The 22,165-nt window shown below is 41.9% G+C and overlaps 1 protein-coding gene across 3 annotated transcripts; it reads right to left on the bottom strand.

Moving 5' to 3' along the window:
* Nucleotides 1-3,713: 3,713 nt before the first annotated feature.
* Nucleotides 3,714-16,861, bottom strand: PVALB (parvalbumin). 3 transcript variants are annotated; one of them, XM_056340375.1, is made up of 5 exons: nucleotides 16,811-16,861; nucleotides 13,178-13,245; nucleotides 11,118-11,250; nucleotides 10,604-10,713; nucleotides 3,714-5,317 (listed from the first exon to the last, which is right to left on the bottom strand). In XM_056340375.1, the coding sequence occupies exons 2-5, from the start codon at nucleotides 13,236-13,238 to the stop codon at nucleotides 5,289-5,291; spliced, it is 333 nt and encodes a 110-aa protein (XP_056196350.1). In that variant the 5' UTR covers nucleotides 13,239-13,245; nucleotides 16,811-16,861; the 3' UTR covers nucleotides 3,714-5,288. The 3 variants fall into 3 exon arrangements, with proteins under 3 accessions (XP_056196350.1, XP_056196351.1, XP_056196349.1); XM_056340376.1 differs by lacking the exon at nucleotides 16,811-16,861 and adding an exon at nucleotides 13,587-13,605; XM_056340374.1 differs by lacking the exon at nucleotides 16,811-16,861 and adding an exon at nucleotides 12,769-12,935 and having other exon boundaries at nucleotides 13,178-13,239.
* Nucleotides 16,862-22,165: the final 5,304 nt, after the last annotated feature.

The following is a 22,165-nucleotide window of genomic DNA, read 5'->3' as shown; positions in this document are numbered from 1 at the left end:
CCCATTTACTGCTGAGCCTTGTTGGTCAGAGGCTTTGTGGCTTTGTTCCTGTAGACATAGGGCCTTGGTTCCTGCTTCTGATGAAGTCTTAAACATCTGGCCTACATACTGAACTTATAAAAATTCTGAATGAGAAGGATCCTGAGCTTGTAAAAAGAGGATACACCCAGGAAAAAAATTACATGGGAATTCCTCATTGTTATGTGTTCTGTGTTTTGTATTCAATAGACTAGATTAAATTTCAGGTTAATTTTGACCTATCAGGCTGCCTTTGGTGAGAAATAATTTCAGTTCTATTGTATCAGTTATCTTCCTTTGAAGCACTGAAAACAAAGATACATTTGAACATGCTAGGATCCTAAACAGGCCAAACAAGAATGTAGACTAATTAAATATATGGGCAAGTATCTCTTAAGACTCCTTTGCTTTGCTAAGAAGGCTGTCACGTGTGAACAAGAAAGTTAATACATGCAAGGAGGAACAGAAAAACACTGGCTCTGGTAATGGAGATTGTTACAGAACATAATTGAACACTGACTGCAGCAAAGCTAAAAGGAGACTTGCATTACAATGACAAAAAATCTTTATTTTTTCCCCTAACCTCTGATTTCAGCTGTCTGACTAAGAGCAGGTGCTGGGCAATAGCTCAATTTCAACAACCCATTGCAGCTGAAAGTAGATGCAATTGTGCTGTATCCAGCAAAATTGAAAATTACTTTAAGGGGGGAGAGGGGGAATGCAAATGTTTTAAGACTGAAAATCTTCATTCATCTGCAGAAGGAAGCATAAAATTAGCACAGCCACATAGTTCTTATTCCTCTTTATATTAAAGCACTAATAAATGCTTGATAATTTGCTATTACCTGTATGTTTTAGTATCTTTCTAGTGCTACATTTTTTTTAAACTGCATTGCATTGTGGAAATACAGGAAGTGGAGTTTGTTAACAATTAAAATGTTAGAATTAAAAAATCCTTCCAAGCAATGTTTCCAAAACCTGAAAATATCTCTGAGCCATTTGGCTTTTCCATAACCCATTGACCTTCCCTCCAGTAATCAATGGTTGAGCATTTGACTTCTGGTCCTGTGCTTCTTATGACCTGTCTAGAAGCTCTAGTGGCAAAGTTGGGATTAATAGTTACGTGTTCTTACCACCTGAAGGCCTGAGTATCCATTTGGTAATGCCAGTGTCACGCCACTGTAACATGAGTGAAACCAACTGTATTTTTTGTACATAAACATTAATTGCTCAGATAAGCATCTCCTAGAATTAAAAACTGTAGTTGCAATAAGAGTTGGACATTCTGATTCAGGCACTTAAAAGATTCTTTTACTTAGATTTTCTGAGGTGGAAGACCAAATGAGTTTATGAAAAAAATGACTTTTCTAATTGCATGTTCCATAGGCTTATTAAATATCTTCCAGTATTTTTATTTGGATCTTCTAATCCATTTATTGTTGTAGCTCATGCAGTGCCTTCTGTTTCTCTGGTGGGTGGAGGAAAGTATTTGTATTTATATTAACTTCTATCTTTAAAACTGTATCAACCTTTGTTAAACTTTGTTACTTTATTGACCAGAGGAGCACTAACCAGAAACATACTTCCTCCACCGTGAAGTCCAGAAACATACTTCCTCCACTGTGAAGTAACTATCCTGCATTAGGAGATCCTACAGTCTGGGCAAGTTTTGATGGTTGATCTCACATGCACAGCTAACCCGCTGTAGACACATTTGGCTTCACACTCTCTTGTTTAGGAGAAAAGTTGTTTTAAATGTTGGAGCTCTAGAGAGTGTTGGGATTTGTGTCTCTTTGGAAAAGAAAATTGTCAAAAATACTGGCTCAGAATGAAGGTGCAGCAGTTCAGGTTCAAGCAGAGATTAGCAATGAGAGAGTCCAGGACCTAGAGGAGGTGTTTTAATTACTGGCATGTGCTAGAGCCTGTGCTCTTGTGTCTGTTACCAGTGATTCCTGGGTGGTGTTAGAAGAACATCAGCATGGACTCTAATCACAGCTGAATTTTGGGGTGTTAATGCATGCCATATAATTTCTCTTTAATTTGCAATTGATTTATAAATAAAAGAATATGTTCTCTGTCCACTGACCACTTAAATCTCAATCTGTGATTTTAGAGTCAAATGAAGTTCTTCTGTGCTCTATGCTCATTAATAAAAATGTTGTGGGCCAATTTGTGTCTTCACTTAACTTTGTATAGATTCATAATCTTCAATGTTATCTTGTTGAGGCAGAACTTGTTGCAAAAACTGTGCCATGCTGCAGTTTTTAATTCCATAACAATATTAACTCTCCTTTGGACAGAATATTGTTAATGTTTAGATACTATAGCACAGAGGCTTTGATAAAACTTTGTGTGTGTTGCTGGAAGGGAGAACATGAACTGGATTTCCAGCCTTTGAAAGTACTTAGAAACTAGGGAAAAGTGTCCTTACTTCCCCCACAAAGATGCCAAGTCAGAAAAGGCAAAAGAAGCAAACAAGCAAGCTTTGCTTTGATGAAGTGAATAAAGTGTGGAAGCAATCATATGACATTAGGCAGTGTTGAACTCAGGACTGGTGGATAGACTGTAAATATAAATCCTAGCTCAGCTTCTGCAAAGTGAACAGGTGTTATGGCCTCCAGTCCATTGATTCCCAAAATAAGACATGTGGAAAATTGTTGATCCATGAAACTCCATTAAAAGCTTGGCAGGTCCCTTAAAGCATAAACAATTATGAATTTGTTGGTTAAGGATTTGGTAATGGTAAATGGTAATAGGAGAAATTTTAGGAGTTGGTGATGATCTGATGGTACAAACCCATTTTGTTAAATGCTAATGTAATTTGTCAGGAAATGATGGTTTGTCTAGAACTTGAAGATCTGGCTCTTCCTTTTCAGTTGTAGCTGAGAGTGAACTGTGTTTCTTTCCTAGCAATATATAACACCAATGTGAACAAGTCTTTTTTTGTATTTGTGAACATAATTTACGTATCTTAAATCATCCAGTTGTGTCTTGTTACAAACTGTTGACTGTATGGATCTAAGGAAAGGATGTGTACTGATGATTTAAAATTTTGTCTTCAACATGATGGCTGGAGTTGTTTGGGTTTTTTTTTTTTTTCATAACTATTTCTGTGTTATGACAGGGGAGAAAATTATGGAACACTTACTGTTCAGGACAAAGATGATGTAAGATGCCAATTAAAAAATGTAAGATAAATGTTTCATGGAGAAATTTAATTTTCCTCATTTTCTTATGCATGTGAAAATTAAAACATCTTTCTTCATGAAATAGTATATTGCAGGGTAATATGAATTTTTTGTTTTTGTCAACCGTACTATAATCCACACTCAGCTGAAATCCTGACTAAATTTTGTTGCAAATTCTGCTTTCTTCAGTCTTTACAGTAGTTTCTGTGACAGTCTTAAAGATGTTAAAATGAGTGTGGTATGAAAAAGAACGTGTATGAAAAAAAATGGAGTGAAAGATATAAAACCTTGCAGGTTCAACAAATAGAGAAGGACTATAAATGGCTTTGTTTATGTAGGGTTTTTATGTCGATTCTCTGATTCCTCGATTCTTCATTCATAATACTTCAATAGCTGAGTTCCTAATGTTTTTTCTGAGGGCCTGTATATTCTTGTAATTACACTTCGTTGTCACTTGAGGTCAGCAGCTCCCGAGAAAAAGAGGAAAATAAACTGGCTTCATTGCAATCTGTTTTAATTTACTTTATTTATAATACTTAAAAATCAATACATTCTTCAGATCCGTATATACATTGTGCAAAATCAAAGCATTTCTTTTGAACACGCAGCAGGCTCAGCAAAAAGTCCTCCTTGTAAGTTACTGCAGAGTGAAAATCTAGAATGGCTTTAGGGAGTGTTTATTGGCTTCCTGAGCAGCATTGAGTAACCGCTGTGACAGAGAACGGTATTCTGTATAATGTGATGCTGACAGGGTTTCAGCCTTATCTTTTTGTTTATACTAAATCAGCGATAATAAATCTGAATGGAATAAGGTGTTCTTGCTGCAGGGAATAGTTTGGAATCTAGAAAGGGCAAATATCCTTCCTTTTAATTGCAGTAGTAATCACTGCTCTGTCAAGATGGGGGGAAGTTATTGCCTAAAAGGATGCCCCCGTCCCCCCTTTAATCTTTGCTTTAAAAAAAAAAAACACCAACAAAAAAACCCCAAAAAAACCCCAAACATAAGAAGCATGAGCTTGGTGCCAAAGTTACCAAACAGGATTTGGGAAACAAGTGTTTAGCTCTTGGCTCTGTCATAGGCTTACTGTTGGCTAATATTTCCTTAGCTTGAGTCTCAGCTTCCTGTATGTAACTCAAGAAGAGACACTCACTTCTCCAGTAAAATTTTAGAAGAAATGGTTTTTGATGTGATTTTTTAATATACCGTTTTAACAGTGGGAGTGTCAACAGCAGCATCACACCTGAATCTTGGTGTCCCCTTTCCTGAAATTCATACTGTTGTTTCTTGTGAGTATTCCATTCTTCCAGTCCCAGATAGTTGTGTAACATTGCTAGTAAAAATATCCTGTATTTCAGAAGTGACTGCTTTTTAATATTTACAAAGTTATCCCCATGCATGATTGGCACCAACTGATATTCCTGTCAAACCTTTTATCCAAAAATCCCCCTGCACAAGGCAAATTTAACGAATGATACAGACAAGGATCAATTTACTGATCACCAAAATGCAGCAAGGGAGATGTAGGCTAAATATTAGGAAATACTTTTTAGCTATAACACTGATTAAGTCAAAAGAGCAAACTGCCAAATGAAGTTGGGTAATTGCCATCACTAGAGTTTTGCCATCACTAGAGATTTTTCAGGCTATGAGTATGCATCCATTTAGCAGGGATGGCTTAAAAATAATGTAGTTGGTTTTGCTGCAGTTCAGAACTGGGACTGAATGACTCATTATAGACATGTTTTATCCCAAATAATATTTTTAATTTCTTCCCACTTTACCCTAGCTAGGGATAAAGCAGCAGGGATGTCAGCAAAAGAGAGTAACATTTTCTCTCAGCGTGTGCCAAGCCTACATGAAATAAAAACAAGCTATAGTGAGAGAGAATAAAGCCCAGATTGATGTGACCTTTATTATTTTAACAGTGTCTTTCAGCACAATTACAGAGTTGCAGGATTGCAGAGAACAGAGCTGGAGTATAAAATAACATAAATAAATAGACAGGAGCCAAAGCAGTCAGCAGGAGGTGGTTGGAATTGGGCAGTGAAGGATGGGTGAAGGGTTTGCATTGGTCAAAGCCTTTATGATTCAGCCACCATAGTTGCAAATTCTGGAGAAGGGAAAAATTTTTTTAAAATATTAAGAAAAGAAATGGAAAGAAGGAGGAAGCATATTACAATGATTACAGACTCACTGGTGTAGCAGAAACATCATAATAACAGAAGAACAAAGAAATCAGAATTAATTAAAGGGAAAGTATGGCTTGGGAAATCTTCCAGTGAAATGAAAGTATTTTTTGAGGGTAAGGGAGAAATGCTATACATGCCAGAATGCCAAGACTGTCCACTGCTATTCATCTGAAGAACTTGATTAATTCCCTGTTATTCCTTTGTAAATCTCAGTGGGATGAAGGCAAGAACTAGAAATTTAATTTTTCAGTGAGATAAATTTCCTTTACTTGGAGGCAAAGTTTGGCGAAGACTCATTAATGAGTCTATCAGAGTATTTGTGTCCCTGTGTTATAAATATATTACATTTAAACTCTATTTTGTAATGGCAAGTTGACTGAAAATGACAGATCACAAAAACAGAAGGCTGACACCAACCTGTGTAGCAACCTTGACCACACTGGTGATAACAAGAAAAATTTCTGTGATCTCAGAAGGCCAGGATTTTACCATTTGGCTTTTATTAGTGTTACATCTGTAATATTTACATACATGTATCTATCTGCAGTTTGGGGTTATTTTATGCTTTGGTGTATATATAATCCCTTTCAGCAGGGTGATAAAGCATGGGAAAGGCACGCTTGTATCCTGGTGAATAGCTGCCTGGCATACTGCACTCTGAATACTGTACTACCCGAGGAGGTTATAATTCCTAGCTCCATCTAACCTTGGAACAGTTACATATAAGAATACCTTGCACAGTTGTGTGTGCCTCAGAGCATTAAAAATGACAGACTGGAGGGAATCCCAAGAAGGGCAACAAAGATGATAAAGGGATTAGAGGGTATACAGAGAGAGTGGTTTATAGGTTTAACATAATCAGTTGAGAGGAAAATGGCAAATAGGGGAGGCAGTCATCTGTAAAGGCTCAAGAGGAAATTATTGAAGTCTGACATAATGAAGAGTAATGTCTTGCAACAAGAAAAAGATAGAAGATGAAAATTAGGCATTTTAAAGAACATTCTGATGTTCAGTTGAAAAACGCTAAACTCTAAACTGGGAGATCTTTACTGACTGGTGTGTGCAAACAGGACTTTTGATGATGTGTCCAAAAAACATATCGCCAAATGTTGACAAATCAAACTGAGAAATAAAAGTGTCAGAGAGTTTAAATTAAATCCAAATTTATCCATCATTTTGAAAGATGTAAATCCAAATTAGGATTAGTGATGCTGATTACTTAACACAAAACATATATAAATCCAATACATGGTGGGTACATAGTTTGAAAGTGTTGCAAACTGAATTTAAGAGATAACATAAAGTGCTTGTGATAGAAACTCAGACTATTCTGGGCAGAAAGGGGAAAAGGCTATGATTATTAAATCACTGTGTGAATAAATTCTGCAAAGAGAAACATGAACTGCAATGAATTAAACCCTTCCAAAAGGGAAAACTAACTATGCATATTCTAACAGAACAAGTTATCATACTTGCTACTGCTAAATTAATTTTTTTATATAATTACATGTATCTACGGAATATATTTGGGAAAGGTTATTCAGACTTGCAGCCGAATATTGTCTATAATACGTTGTGATATTATCACTGAAGGGCAATATATTTCATGGATACGCTTTCCCAGGGTTTTCAATATACTTCAAAGGCATTTCAGTTGAATAATCTTGTAAACTAGTTCACTATTTCTTTTTGTATCAAGATTAGCCCAACCACAGCTGGCTTGTGGAGGCACTGTTGCAAAGTGTATTCATACATGCAAAACTGTGTATTAGCCCGTCTGTTGGTCGTTCTGACTGGCCTGTTAGTGAGAGAATCCTTGTGATTAACTACATCCTCTTTTCCAGTTGTAATTCTCTTCCCAGACAAAATTACATTATATCTTTCTTTGCACAAATAATAGTTTTAAATTACAGGGATTTAGACTATTTCGTCATGTGAAATAATTTACTAGCTGTCTTGAATCAAAGCTCTGACTTAAAAGGAGGGGGTGGTTTCACTGTGCTCAGTATAGTTTAGCAGTATACACCAGCCTAATGCATACCCTGTAGTATTTTACAGAAATGACAGATAAAATTACAGAGAACCTCTTGTAGGCTAATGATTTCTCTCATCAGACCATGTTTTTTTACATTGTCTGTACAACAGCAAATCTTAGAAAACTTTGTAAGTAATGACTTACACTAGTTTCTTTTAGAAGATGCAAGAGAACAAAGAGGGATAAGAAAAGAAGGACTTCCAAAAGATTTTTCTTTTTTTTCATGACTTTTACCTGTGGCAAGGTCATGACTTATCAGTTGTAATTTTGAATGCTTGATGTCTTGTGTTTACAACACTTGAAGAAAATAATTGAAACATTTTAAAATACTTGCAGAAGCTGAGCTGTATCAAGGAAAAGATTTTGATTTACTTGGTTAAAAATTTTGGGTTTGTCCTGTCTACAGTGCATTATCTTTGAAAATTCTCTGTGTACTTTCTCAAGTCTATTAGTATCAAGAAACTTAAAAGCATGATGTTCATGTCCAATGCTAATACACAAAACAGAGAGCAGAAATCTTCATTTTCTTTTCTCCTCTTTCTTATAAATGTTCTCCTGAAGCTGACAGAGCTGCTTCACCATCACTTCCCAATCCAATATGGAAGCTAATGCTTGTAGTTTTATTAGGTAACCTGGCCTTGACCTGCGATTTTTTCAGATTCATCATCTTCTGTTCAGATCCGTGGAAATTGGAGGGGGCCTGACATCACACAGAAGATGATCATGTCTTGTATGAATAGGCTGCAAGTTTTCAACTATTTGAAACTGGCAGATCAGCCACAAATTACAAATCTTGATTGGACAAGAGGCAAGCTGGTGAAACTGTTTCTGAGCTGAATGGTCTTGCGGGGATGATAAAAGGTTTAAAGCAGGAGACCTAAGATAAGATTTGTGGTGTGAGACCCTAACTGGAAGAAGACTGATTAGGATTAACATTTGTGATGATACATCTGGGAAAGATGGCTCTGTGGTGTTAAAAAATCACTGAAGATCAGCTGTATGGGCTCCACAGGGACAGCATTCAAGGGCTTTCTAGTAAATTAACATTAACCCTTGTGAAAGGCTGTATGTTTGTGATCATTTAGTGACATATGAAGCTGATGTTTGAAACAAAGGCTAAAAGTGATGCCTGACAATTCAGTTACAGAGAAACAAACAAGTGGTATGCAACAGAAATACAGCATTGCAGTACTGAATATGAATGTGATGTACATTTGTGACCGTATATTTTATTTACATAGACAGTTATAATCTGGAAGTGGATTTATGAACCAAAGGAAAAGCTGGAAAGTATTGTCATCCTCATCTTTTGGCCACAGTCCCAGCTGCTAACTTTGCATGTATTTCTAGCCTTTCCAGTGTAACAATTTGCTGTTGGAGTCAAATTTAAGAAATGGAAAAGGAACAGATAACGTTTTACAGTAGGGATATGGCCAGAAGAAGCAAAAGAAAAAAGCCCTTCATCTCTTCTCATTATCAAATATAAATTCAGAGTAATTCCAGTTCAAAGTTAAGGAAGGGTAAAAGCTGCAGAAGAAAGAGATAAGGAGAAGAGGTCTTTCATATTGCTTAATTACAACGTACTGGCTTTCAGGCATTTTCAACTTTTTTTTTTTTTTTTTAAAGTTATGGGTAATCTTAAATAAAAAAAAAGTTAATGCTGTATTCTCATGTTTAAGCCAAAAATCATTCTGCAATGTGATTCTTTTACTCCAATTGCTACTGCTTTTGTTTTGCAGCCTTACAGGAATAACTGAAAATTTATCTGATGTGAGGTTGGTGGATCAACTGTGCTTACTTACCTGAATTAAGTTTTCTTCTGAAAATCTTGCCCACTGATTTTAGTACCACTGCCACTAATTTTGATGGGAATAAGGAGGAGCCATATAATAAGGCATATGAAATTTAAAATAATTCCACACACTCATCAGGTTCAGTAGCACTGCTGAAGTTTAGCAGGAACTTCCCCTAGATGCTTCACAATTGCTCCTCTGCAACCGTAATATAATCATGATCTGAGAAGTTAAAAGGCCTGAGTCTAGAAACAGGGTCACAGTCACTGATATTCCGGTGTGCTATGAACAGGCAGTTTAGCTGATATGTAACCTGGGTAATATGTCAGTGGCTGATTTTGTATGTGACTTTTTCCAGCTTCCTAATTAGGAAACTATGTTAGTTAACTGTATTTTACTTTTTTTTCCTTTTTAAATTGCTTTTTATTTTTGGAGACAACATTTTTACAGATCCCAGAGATCAGGTAATACAGAAAGAGTTGAAGGGTTTTTTTTTTTATTTTTTTTTGGATTTCAACCTATCATATGGCTTATCAATATGGTGAAAACTTAGCAATTGCCTGCTGCCTAGGTGATTTACTACTCTGGCCACAAACTTCCACTACTGTCTCCTACAATGAGGAAAGATTTAATTCAGCAATGTATCTCTTCATGTCTCTTCCAGTCTGTCTCAGGGATACAGAAAAAGGAAAAAGGAGAAGTTTTGTATGTGGGCTAATTTATTTCATCCCGAGGGGAACAGAAAACGGCAGTATTTTTTTAAGCAATGCTGTGAAGTAGTTGTTCTTTTCTTGTAGTTCTCATGTTTAGCAAAAAGGAGTGACGGGCTTTCTTAGCTGCAAAGATCCACATAACACTAGCAAAACCTGAATAGGCAGTTATTGTATAGAAATTCTGTAGCAACCTGGCTGTACTTGGAATTTTAAGAGCCTTGCTTTGCTAAGTCATGCATTACTTTCCTGTTTACTACACATCAAGCAGAAATGCTGGTACTCAGCTTTTTTTTCCTTTCTCTTTTCTAAGTTTTATAGTCAAGCCTGAGTCTCTGAACTCTCAGTGTCCTGATTCTCACTCCACTGAAATCAATAACTTTTCTGTTGAGGTAGACGTGGGCTGGGTACTTAGTGCTGTGCTGTAGTGTGCCTTAACTACATCTCCGTTTCAGTCAGCTCTTGCCCCCTCTAGTGTTGGAACTCGGCCCCTGTTTCCCCTGAAGCCTGCAAGCAAGGTATGGCAAATGTAGCAGGACTTTGCATTTCATTAAATCCGACTCGTGCCCTTCAGAAGGTCACAGCCCCCAGCGATTCCTAGACTTCCTCAGTTCTTGTAAGAGTAATACTCGACTGTTACTGTCAAAGTTTACTCCTCTAATCACATACCATCAGCTCCAATTTTACCATCACCGTCCTTATCACCAGCAGCCAGAAGAGCCTTTGTTTCCTTGTCTGAGAGGTCTCTTCCATCAGGGGTAAAGCCCTTCAGTACAAACCTAAAGAAGAGGCATGGAAAAAAGGAAAGTTGTTTTTTTTCTCCCCAGAACAGTTTCACTTCATATTTATTTGAGATGTGATATGAGTTGGAATGCAAGGTTGTATCATCTGTTGTTGACATTCTTTAACATTCAGGAGCACTTTATTCTGAAACTGCACTTGACTGAAGAAGTATCTGCAAGGTATTGGTCATTCATGTGTTTCGGGGATTCTGCAATAAAAGTTACAACTAGCTGCCTCCAACACACTTTAGATCATATAATCAGCAAACAACTGATTATTGCACACCAAATACTAGCCAAGAGATTGAATTGTATGCTATTATTTAGTCTTGTAAAAAAAGAAAACAAGAAGGCAGACTCTTAAGGCAAGGTTATTTGAGAAAGGATGTATCTTTACTTACTTTAATTCTTCCTCTTCGATGAAGCCACTTCGATCTTTATCAAGAATATGGAAAACCTTCTTCACATCTTCCGGGCTTTTCTTCTTCAACCCTACCATCTCGAAAAACTTCTTGTAGTTAAAAGATTCTGCCGCTACAGGGGATGAAAAGCCAGGATTAGAAAAATCGTTGCAACATATACCACACCACACCCCCACCCCCATGGTTTTCTTCCATCCTGCTGCGTGATCTACCCTGGGAGGCACAGTCGAGTCCAGCTGTGGTAGGAGCTGATGTACGTGCTGTAATTGTCCACGCTTCACAGGCGTTAATTGGAATAAACACAAGGGGAAAGGGACAGTGTCTCCGTTTTGCAGATGAGGAGCTGAGCTACAGAGGGACGGAGACTTGCCCAAGGTCACACAGGAAGTCAGTGACAGAGTTGGGAGCTGAAGTCTAACCTGCCTGGTCTTTTTCAGTGCCTTTGCCTTAAACCCTTTTTTTGCTAAGTTTTCCACTAAAACAGTCATCTGAGAGCGGACTCTTGACTATTAGATCGCTGTCACTTCCTCACATTTCCACCCCTGGGAAAAAAACCCAAGAACCCGCTCTTGCTCAACCACGGAGCCTAGCACTGCCGAGAAATGTTTTGGAGCACATGGCTGTTCCAGTTCCGTTTCGGTTTTCCCGAAGGCTTCCTAGAAATCAGCGGTGCATTTCGACCGCTGAAGGTACGTGCAGTGGTGGTTTGTAAGCTCAGAGACTGCGAGGGAGTGCTGTGCTGTGCTGCCTGCAGGACCTTGTGAGGCACGATCGCCGGGGGGGAAACCCACAGCCTGGAGCCCCTGAGATCGGAGCCGAGACAGTTTACCTGCTCCACCTCTCGCGTCCTTTAACCTCACCCGCTGTTGTCACACCCATGCAGCCTAACGGCTGTGGTGTGGGCTGGTAATCCGATAGTGACCTCCAAAACGTGCTGGGACCTTTTTTTTTTTTTTTTGGTTGTTTCCCCGCGCATCCTTATTCCCGCCGCAGCTTTTCCTATGACATAAAATTAAGGAGGCTCAGTCTTTCGAGATCTGCTTGACAGATCTACCATTAGTTGCTGCTAATTGCATCTGCGCCGGGACTTGGAGGTGGCCCTAGAACAATAGATGCTAATGAGAAAAAGCAGCTGCTGGATCGAGCTGAGCAGTTTGTCGGTCTCGTCGACCCTCCGGCCGCTGGGTTTAGCCGAGTTCGGCAGGTTTCGCGCTCCCGCCCGTTCGCGAAGGTCACGGCACAGCCGGGGGCAGCGAGGGGCTGCTCCCTGGGAGGTAATGGGCAAGGGGCGAGATAACGTGCACCCCGGAACACGGTTTCTGGCGTTTCTTTGAGAGCAACCTTAAACACCTGAGCCTCGGTAAACGCGCAGCGGGGGTTGCTGTCAGTTTAGGGATCGCGATGAATTAGAGGGGTAGGGAGCGTCTGAAAGCCGGAGGAGTCTGAGAGGGAAGCAGGGACCGCTGCAGTCCTGCAGAAAGCTGCTGCAGTGGAGCCGCGCACCTGCTTGCTCTACTGTTGCCTTCTGCTCCGTCCCGAAAAGCAAAGCCCACCCGGGGATTCCGCATAGGAAGTAAGGAAAGAGCCGTTTCCTATCTCCTAGGAACGAGCAACAGCAGCTCTGTAATACCTGAAACCGAATTTCCGGGGTGAGTGGGAAGCCGCCGACACCCGCGGCTGACTTCCCTATCCCACATCAAGATCCAATCCAGTCTGGTCTCCGAGGGGTTTGTTCCCTTTGACAGTATGTATCCTCTCAGTAGAAGCAAAGTCTGTCCGCAGTTCCTGCTTGCTTTCCTTTAGAATAAATATTTCACCTCTGTAATATGCAGGGCAACTTTGCTGAGGATGCAGCCCCGTACTTAATAAACCTGTCAGGCTTCCACTACACTTCAGAAAACACATCCTCATTTGATATTTTGTTTAGCCGGGTCCTCTAATCTTCCCCGAGCTTAAATAAATGCACTGCTACTCTAAGATGAAAGGACGAAAGGGGATGAAAAGAGGGGAAAGGAGAAAAAAAAAACCAAACCGCTCACCTGAAAAGGCTCCCACAGCCTTCTTGATATCCTCAGCGCTGAGCACGTCAGTCATAGCCATCCTGCAACTGTTTGAACAGGGAAGCAAGTGCGAAAAGATTAAAAAGTGCTTTTCTCATCATTTCTGCTCATATGACCAAAGCTGCAGTGCTGTGTGGGGATGGCACACCGGGAGAGGCTGGACCCATGCCAGCTCTCTAGCTCTGCGTGGAGAAGTGTCGTGGGCTGCTGCTCTCCGGTTTGCAGAGCAGCAAGCAGTCGGTCCACAGACGCGAAGGTTCGGCTAAAGAGAGGGCACGGGGGTGCCTTTGCGGGGACCGGCGTGGGGGAGGGCGTGAGTGGGGGGTCCCTCCCTTGGGAAGCTGGAGCCTAAGCCTTACTGGCACAGTGCCAGAGTCTGTCGTGATACCGGCTGGAGAAAGAGTTGTGCCAAGGTCAAGTTCTGGGGTGCGGTGGAAGAGCTAGTGGTGCAGGGACGAGCCTTGTCCTCTAGTAAGTCAGGAGGAGCTTTACCAGTTATATTCGGTGATGAGGAAGGAGCTGCAGCATATGCCACGCTTCAGGCGGCTCTTGAGGTCGGGAAGCAAATATAATGTAGCTTTGGAACATTTGCCTTACCGTTCAAACACTTTAAATGTCTTCCCCTTCTCCCTCCGCACTCCCCCCCACACCCCCCCTCCCCGTTCACACACATACTCCTTTTAGACCTCGTTTCTTTCGGGCCAATCCATATTAAGCATCATCATCGCTGAATTAATTATCACATCCCTGCGAATCCCACAGATTCCGTTTGTAATGCACAATATGCTGCAGAATCTTCTGCGATATGATATGGTGAAACGGGATGCGAGGTGACAACGTGCTCGTGTGGAGCTCCTGTGCAGTGGTGGGCTTCCCAGGCGGGACCGGGCACTTCCCGACATCGTAAAAAAAAAAAAAAAAAAAAAAAAAAGATTTAGGAATAGTAGTGTAATTTGTAATTTTTAGGTTCTTGGTTGTTTGGGTTTTTTTTCTCTCCAAGAAACTGTGCCCATTTTTCACATGAAATATGGCAAGCAATCCAACGTGTTGGCAGGCTGGGCGGGAGCCAGGCTGGGTAGCCAAGGTTGGAGCCCAGTAGTAGGGCAGATCTCCGCAGGAGTGTTGGCACCTCTGCCAGGAGCGGTGGCCGGGGGACGCAGGGGCTGCGGTCGGGTACGGCCCGATCCCGCGGGCGCGGTGCGGCCCTGGAGGGGAGGCGGCTGCTGCGGGCACGGGGGGCTCCCTCAGCCGTGCCTCGGCGGTCCCAAAAGTACGGGCTCCCTCGGCGGCCCGAGTTCAGCTGTAACGGGTGAGTCATTAGCATGCCACAGCGCAGAAGGATGGAGGAGGAGGTGACACTGGGGTCCCCTTTTCCTTTTCTTTTTTAAACAGCGACTCGTCGTTGGAGGAGGGACTGTCGTTTTTCCCTCGTCGTTACTCCCCCACCCCCATCCCCCCAGTTTCCGCGTATTTCCTGAGATACAAGAGAGCCTTAGTTTTCTCCAAGGACAAGTAAGAAGGCGGGTGGGGGAGCCGAGTCCCTCTCCCCAGGCTGAGCGTACCTTCCCCAGACCCGCAGGGCGAGCGGGGCTGGGCGCCGGCCGCTGGCCCGAGGCAGCCCCGCGGGGGGCTCCGCGCACCCCCCGTGGGCGGCTCCGGCCCGGCTGCCCCCGTTCGGAGCTGGGAGCGGGGGGCGCCGTGGGGCCAGTGCTGCGGTTACTCGGGCTGTAGCGGAGTTCAGCTTGCAGAAGGGAGTTGAAAAAAGCCTTGTGTAGCATCGGTGAAAACCCGATCGTTAGGTCTGTTTTACGCTTGGGTTGAATGTGGACCCATCGATAGACAGCTGTTTACAAAAGAAATCGATGTGCCTGATCTTATGCAAGTGGCGCCCCGTTACTTTTCCCCAAAGGCAGAGGAGAGCCCCTCCGTGTTGCCAGCGCAGGCGCCTCCGGCCTGGCGGGGTGCGCCCGTCCGCTTCCCTGCTCGGCTAAATTCAGCATCGGTGCAGTCCGCAAAGGAGCTGGGCCTTAGTCCCCACAGTTCCTTTCATTTCTCACGAACTTTTTGCAAACCCGTTGTGGTGGTATCCTCGTTCTTGGAGCCACAGGGCCTCCTTTTAGGTCCCTACAAACAGCAACGCTCCTGACCGTCCGCCAGCGAGGATGCTCTCGTTGCGGGTGACTCGTGTTTCGGTGTCAGCCCCTCTCTGCTGACGAGGCAGAGCACATTTGGAAGGCTGCCCTCGGAGGTAACTCAAGCCGGTGGCTGGCAGGGGCGATGCGGCCGCCGGGCGGGTTAACGGGCCTCCCGCCGCCCGCCCGGGCGCGGTCCGTGCCGTGCGCCGGGGCGGCAGCGCGGCGGCTCCCCCGCATCCCCGGCGGTGCGCGGACCGCCCCTCTCCCCGCCGTCATCGGATCTCGTCCTGCTGCGAAGGCGAAACGTGAGAGGTGCCAGAAAAATGAGGCTTCGGGTCAGGTGGGGCCGTTGGTACAGCGCAAACAACATTTCCCCCCGCTTCCCGTGCCCTGCGGAGCCGAGGGGCCGTACCTGCCGTGGCCAGGAAAGTGACAGCAGCGACATGCAGGCTGACGAAGCGGACAGTTGGAGACCTAACGTGGAGGGGTGGCGGAGGCCCGTCTTTGATCTCATCAGTGCATCCGTTTTAAGGACAGCTAGCAAACTCCTAGAAGCTTTTAGCCACGAAGCTTTAGTCAACACTGTTATGTTATTCTCATATAAAAGGCGTTTCACGAGCTGGCAGTTTCACGCTCGACCCCTTCACCTTTTTCTCATCAGCCCTGCGAGTTGAATGACGCGGTTTTCTTTATGTCTGAGATTTTGCCAGTTTTCCTGCCCGAACTATTTGCAAAATCCACACCGTGGATTTCCGAGTTGTCTGCATAGAAGCTTTTGTATAGATCAACTCCCCCTTCCACCAGCTCCAGAATGGTGATATTCTTGCTAGGTAAACTATTTACGTTAAATAGAAACCAACCCGCCCCTGTCAAAAGCAAACAACTCAGGGAGAATTGAGTGATCAGCAAGAAGCCCCCACACCAAAAGCTGAAGCAGAAAGCTGGGGGTCCTTTGCAAAAAGGCTCACACATTTCCTTTATCTTCCTAATGACCACACCAAAGAGAGCAACTTCATCCCCTCGCTTACGGTCGTCTGTGCATAAAGAGAGCTGTCATTTCTGCCGGGTCTTTTGGAGGGGTTTTTCGCCTTCGGTTCACGACTGAGCTTTTCAGTAAATTCTGTTCACTGAGCCCTTGCTCACGTTCTCGTGCACTCCCACCCCTCCCTTTTTTGTTATTTCCATTTTCTCACTTTCTCTTCTCCTTTTCTCCTCATCTCTCCTCAATGACTTCACCTATTTTTGCCTTTTAATGGCCCTTTCTTCTCGTTTGGAGTCTTCTCTGCGGGAAGCCATTCCTCAGGATTTGGGAAATTTGCATCTCTGTCTCTGGGCTTTTGTTTGTGGCAGGGGGCCGGGGTCAGAGCGATGGGAGAGACCCTTATCTGCTTTCCTTCGGGCGAGGTCCCAGGGTTCCCGCCGGGAACGGGCGAAGCCATGTTTGCTGTGGAAGTTTGAACATTTTCTTGCTACTTACCTTTCGGATCTCTCCTAAGCACGCTTGGAAGGGGTGTTAGATATGGAGGTGATCAAAAAGAGATGGAACCCGGGGTAGGAACCCCACTTATATAATCTCTCCTGCTCTTTCTATTTTTGGCAGGTGATACCCACTCCTCACTGGTATCAGATATTCAGGGATTTTGGTGGCGGTGTCACATTTATCTTTCCCTTAACTAATCAAGGAACACTATTAATAATCCTTGGCGCTCACCTTCCCTTGGCTGTGAAAACCCATTACCTCGGCAAACCGACGGTCCGCTTGAGACTTCATTGTCAAGGGGGGGCAGGCGGTGTGCGTGAGCTGCCTGGGGGCAAGTGGGCTTCCCTTTCATCTGGCCCGGGCGGCCCCGGGGAGGTGACGATGAATCAGGAGGTTCAGTTCAAGAGGTGGTACTCTGCTCAGAAGGAAGGGAATAGGGAGATGCAACCTCCTTAGAGTGAGGGGAAGCAAAGACATACTCAGGAGCTTGTCCTTTCCTCTCTTCAGCCGTGGCAGGTACTAAGAGAGAACAGCCCTAAACTGCCCCCTGCACCCAAAGCTGCCACATTCAGCTTTACCTCTGGGCCTTGAAGAAGGGCAGAAATGATTTTCCCTGAAGGCAATAGCAAATGCAATTCTGTAGTTCTGGTTGCTCATACTTAAAGGAGCATCCAAAATCTCCATTCTGGGCCCCACTGGGCAAGGTGCTGTAGTAGTCTGAAAAATTTACAACCTGAGCTTTTTTAGCAGAGGCAGGGCTTTGTAAATGAAGAGATACTACATATACAGTCATAATACCCTGACTGTAACTTTTTCAGCATATAAATTCTTTTTATGCTGAGTTGCTCATTCTGGGGAGAGACACCCTTGAAGACACCTCTATTTTTACTCCGTCAAGCAATAACAACAACAATAAATATGCCATTGAGACCCATTTGCCATTTGGTAATCCATCTGGGGACACTTTTCCTGGTATTTAATGTTTCTCTGGCAAGGGGAAACATTTTATAAAGAACTAGGAATCACATTTATCTGGAGTATATTTGTGAGTAAAAGAAAAATCTTTTATGTTTCAGGACTCAAACCCAACAGTTCTCAGGTTAAAAAGCAACCAAGGCTGTTGTGATACAACTGAAATTATCTTTTGGGAAAGGCAGGTGCTGCATACATGAGATTTGATTTTTCTAGCTTGATTAATTGATCCTAGAAGGGAGGAAAGAGAATCGAAGTATGTATGGAATAAGAATATTTTAAAATATTTCACTATCATTTTGATGCTGAGTTTTGTGACAAATTGGAAATTCTCCAGCAGCTTTAGACAATTTCTAAAGCAGAAGCTTTATTGAATCAAACATGAGAAAGGTTAATTAAATCATTTTAATCTTCTCTTATTTATTACACTTTCTGTAGTGGTTTTTGAATTTTCAGTGTGCTACAGTAGTAGGGGAAGTAATCTTACTTTTCAGGTAGCCTCCTTTATTTCTCACAAACACTGTGTCTGTGCTTTAGCTCAGAGCAGGTGAGACTTTGTATTTAATTACATGTGAGATAGCTGACTCTTGTGGGTCCAGATGTTTCAACCAACTGGTGTGTTGCCTTTGCAACAGTACGATTTGTGGGCTGCTGTTTGCTGAATTGAGTGATGTGGCGTTTCCATTACACTTTCACATATTATATACCCTTGATGTAGTACCAAGATTAGATTTTGGTTTAGAGATACCAGTATCTCATGGTTGTTAGCAGGATGCTCTATTTCCATTTGGTAGGTGGCAGAACGTTTCTCTTTTACCTTCTTTTGGCAGTTTAGAGAGGATAAGGAGTGAAGGACTCTTTTTGGTTGCTGGAGTGTGACTTCCATTTCTGTCTGCTCCATTGGAATGAGTGCATTTGTCCACTGGTGAAAGGAGAGCAAGTGCAGGGCTAGTCATTGTGGTTACTCTGTGTAATTCAGCCATGCAAAAGCAATCCTGATCAGTGGAAATCCTTTCTTATCCTTTTAGTTAGTTCCTACTAAGGCTTGTTTACAAAGAGAGAAGCAGATCTGTAACCTCATTGGGCATATCGTGAAGTCTTTGTAACATGTCAGGTATGTGTTGGGAATTTTTTTTGTGGTAAGAAGAATGCAATCAATTCTAGGTTTTTCATAGGAATCTGCCTGAAGCTGAAAGACATGAAGTACTGTGGCAACAGGATCACTGAGAGTTCACCTATGTGAAATGGTAGAATTTAGGGAGGAAGTTTGTGTTAACTGCACTCATCAGTTTCAGTAACGTGGTTACATATTTACTATCATCTCAATCGAGTTCATTCAGGAAAAGATTAGAACTAGGCTTCCCCTTTAGGATACATGTACACTGCAGAGTTAATGCATGTCATCCATTATAATTTCTTTTTCTCTTTCCCACCAGACATAAATAACTGTGATCTGAATAATAAGGGACTCCAGGTCCATATCAGCCAATGTATCCAAAGTTTTTGATGTAATCATCACAGTGCTAGCATAGCACTTTAAAAGGGAAGCTTGTTCTGTTGCTATCTCCCATGTCTAGTACATGTGTTGTGAGAAGCAACTTCAGTCTGCAGGGATACCAGTCAGCCACATTTCACTCACCCTGCATTTCTTTTCCTACTTATTTGCTACAGAAGCCATATGACTTCCTTCATTTGAAAGTATTCTAAAATGTAGAGGTTTAAAAACCAAGAAATGTTTCTTGGTTGCCAGTTAGAATTTCTCTTACATGTTTTTATCTCATCAATATCTCATATAAGTCTCTGGATCAGCCTTCTTCCTCCCTGTCTTCTTGGTGCTTATGCCTTTCATTTGATTTTACAAAGCTGTAATATCCTTCAGTCCTTGGGTTAACCAAGCTATACAGAACTATTTATTTTATGTATTTTCTCACAAATCAGCCTCTTTAGACCTGCAATCATTTTTTCTTTGTTTTGGTATTCCTCTGGTTTTGTTGGCATCTTCCTGGTGTTGTGGTGCTCAGAATAACATGGAGTTACTTTGCTGTCTGAGCTTGTAAAATATTCTAAAGTATCTGATATTGTCTCCAACCTGTTACGTAAGACAAGAACGATAAAACAGGTTGAGTTTACTGAGTCCTAGACAGGTATACAATCTAGCACCCACCCACATTGCATTTAAATTTGGAAAGAAATCACAAAACAATTTAAAATCTTTAAAAAAATATTTTGTATGCCTGCAGCGTATTTTGGTTTAAAACTTCTTGAAGCATTTTATAGCCAATATTCATTATATAGAAACTCCTTCATTTTCTTCTAAGGCAAAGCTCAGTGCTGGTCTCACCTATGTTTAGATGCAGGATAGGAATCCTTACAATGGCAGTATTTTCTTTGGTATTTTCCCTGTAAGTTATAATGTAAGCGTACATGTCTTCCTCCTGCTCTTGCTATCAAACCTGCCCCTTCACACAAGGTCCTAGGTGTATTGTCCTCTTTCATCTTAGTTCTAAAAAAGCAAGAAATATCATATTGCTATCTTTTGCTGAAATGAGATGCCTGAGGTGCTCCATGTAACCATAAACCTTACAATACTGTGGTTCAGGATATCAAAAGTCTTTTGGAGAAGTAGGAGTAAATATGAGTTTTAATTAATACAACACATCTGGGAATTATTAGGAAGATGAAATGTCAATACCCACAGTAGAAGTTGTCCAGAATTTTAGGACAAACCTCTCCTGGCAAAAGAATGACTAAACCTTTCATGCTGGTGAGTAAAGCTTGGAGCTTTTCCAAAATATACATTTACTTAGTAAAGAATGTAGCACCTATTAAAATTAGTCTGCCAAGGATAATGTGATGTTGAGAGCTTTTATTTGTTGGAGAGGAGAATGGACAAATTCATGGTCGAGAAATCCATTGAAAGTTACCAAAATCATACAGGCCACATCCAGCCTGAGAAGTTCCTGAGCTAAAGCGTTTGGGACTTGGAATAGGATTAGGGGAAAGTGTCATAATGTGTTTGCCTTGTGCTTACATTCTTCCAAAGGCTTCTGTCTATGTCCGCTGTTGGGGACAGGATACTGTGTTAGAAGACTAGAGGAAACTTGATTTGATCCAGTATGGTGGTTCATAACTTACTTTCCTCAGCGTAGTTTATAAGTGGAAGGATCAGGTGGACGGAATGTATATGAAAAATAAATCAGTTAAAAGAGTGACTCACAGTAGCCATTTTATTTTTTTAATTATTATTTTTTGCTAATATAAACCAGGAAACTTCATGTTTACTGGGACACTTTGCTTATATGCTGCTCTTGAGTTCCTATATGCCCTCTTTAGGCTGCATATGAGCATATTTGTTCAGAGATATATATATATATATATTACACTACTACCCTGTGGCTGAAAACGTCAGTTGTTTTGTGTATACTAATTGTCATTTCCCTCTGCCAGATGGAGTATATCAGACTGGTTCAGGCCTTTTAGGTTCCATTACTTCTTCACAATCCATGCAATGGACAATTCTTTGGCTCGCCTGAAAGAAGTCTTTATTCCTAGGATCAAAGCTTAGTGGTTCCATTTTTACGTACAACTCCTCTGATAATTGGCTCAATAGCTGGAAATAGCGAATGGCTACAAGAGATACCCCAGAGACTGGAAGTAGGTCACTAATAGTCCATGCTACTAGTGGGCTTTGGGGACTCTCCAGCTTGTGTTGCAAATGGTGTGGAAAAGAAAGTGAAGTGTCTTGAGCAGTATCACCCAAAGGAATTAATATAAATGAAAACTAGCAATAGGTGTTTCTGTGCAAACCCCTGATGAGAGTTAGGCTTAGATGACCAAACAAGAAAAAAACTAGTGCTGAAAGAGTAGGTCTGTATATCATAACACCTCCTAGCAACTCTCAAATGGATATTTACAGCAGGAAAAAAAGCTGTTAGTCCCAGTGGGAAGCCTGACCCCAAGGTTAAGAGAATGGAAACAGCTGGTTTTCTTTACAACAGACACTTGTACCCACATAATTGACACTCTGGTGTTGTTCACACTGGGATGGATAAACCCATGTAATTATTACCACAGGGGTTATATTCCAGAAAAACTAGCACAGCAGAAACATGACTTCATTACTTATTCCCATTTAGACTAGGCTGCTGGTAGGACAGCAGTCAAAGCATTTAGATCAGAGTAAACAGCTTTTGGGGAAATTTGACTTCAGTTTTAGCAGTTGGAATCCTGTGGTAACACAAATTTTGATAGTTATTCTTTAATGAATCTGTTGGGGTTTTTTTTTTCTTATGCTCTTAGAATTTGTTTCAGAGCTGTTAGTGCACAGTGAGATGGGTTTAAAAGTCAGAGGTTTGTAAAGGAGTGATGTATTTCTGGGTA

Source organism: Falco biarmicus, chromosome 5 (assembly GCF_023638135.1).
Source record: "Falco biarmicus isolate bFalBia1 chromosome 5, bFalBia1.pri, whole genome shotgun sequence".
Classification (NCBI taxonomy): Eukaryota; Metazoa; Chordata; class Aves; order Falconiformes; family Falconidae; genus Falco; species Falco biarmicus.
The sequence above is the reverse complement of the archived record's forward strand: the minus strand, read 5'-3'. Positions and strand labels throughout refer to the sequence as shown.

Bases quoted from the DNA above. Each gene is read 5' to 3' on its own strand.
- PVALB (XM_056340374.1), bottom strand. From the start codon at position 12,835: ATGTGGGATAGGGAAGTCAGCCGCGGGTGTCGGCGGCTTCCCACTCAC. The intron at 10,714-11,117 runs GTAAGTAAAGAT...CCTCTTCTTTAG, and splicing joins ATCGAAGAGGAAGAATTAAA to GTTTGTACTGAAGGGCTTTA. The intron at 5,318-10,603 runs GTATGTGATTAG...TCCCTTCTCCAG, and splicing joins TGGTAAAATTGGAGCTGATG to AATTTGCAACTATGGTGGCT.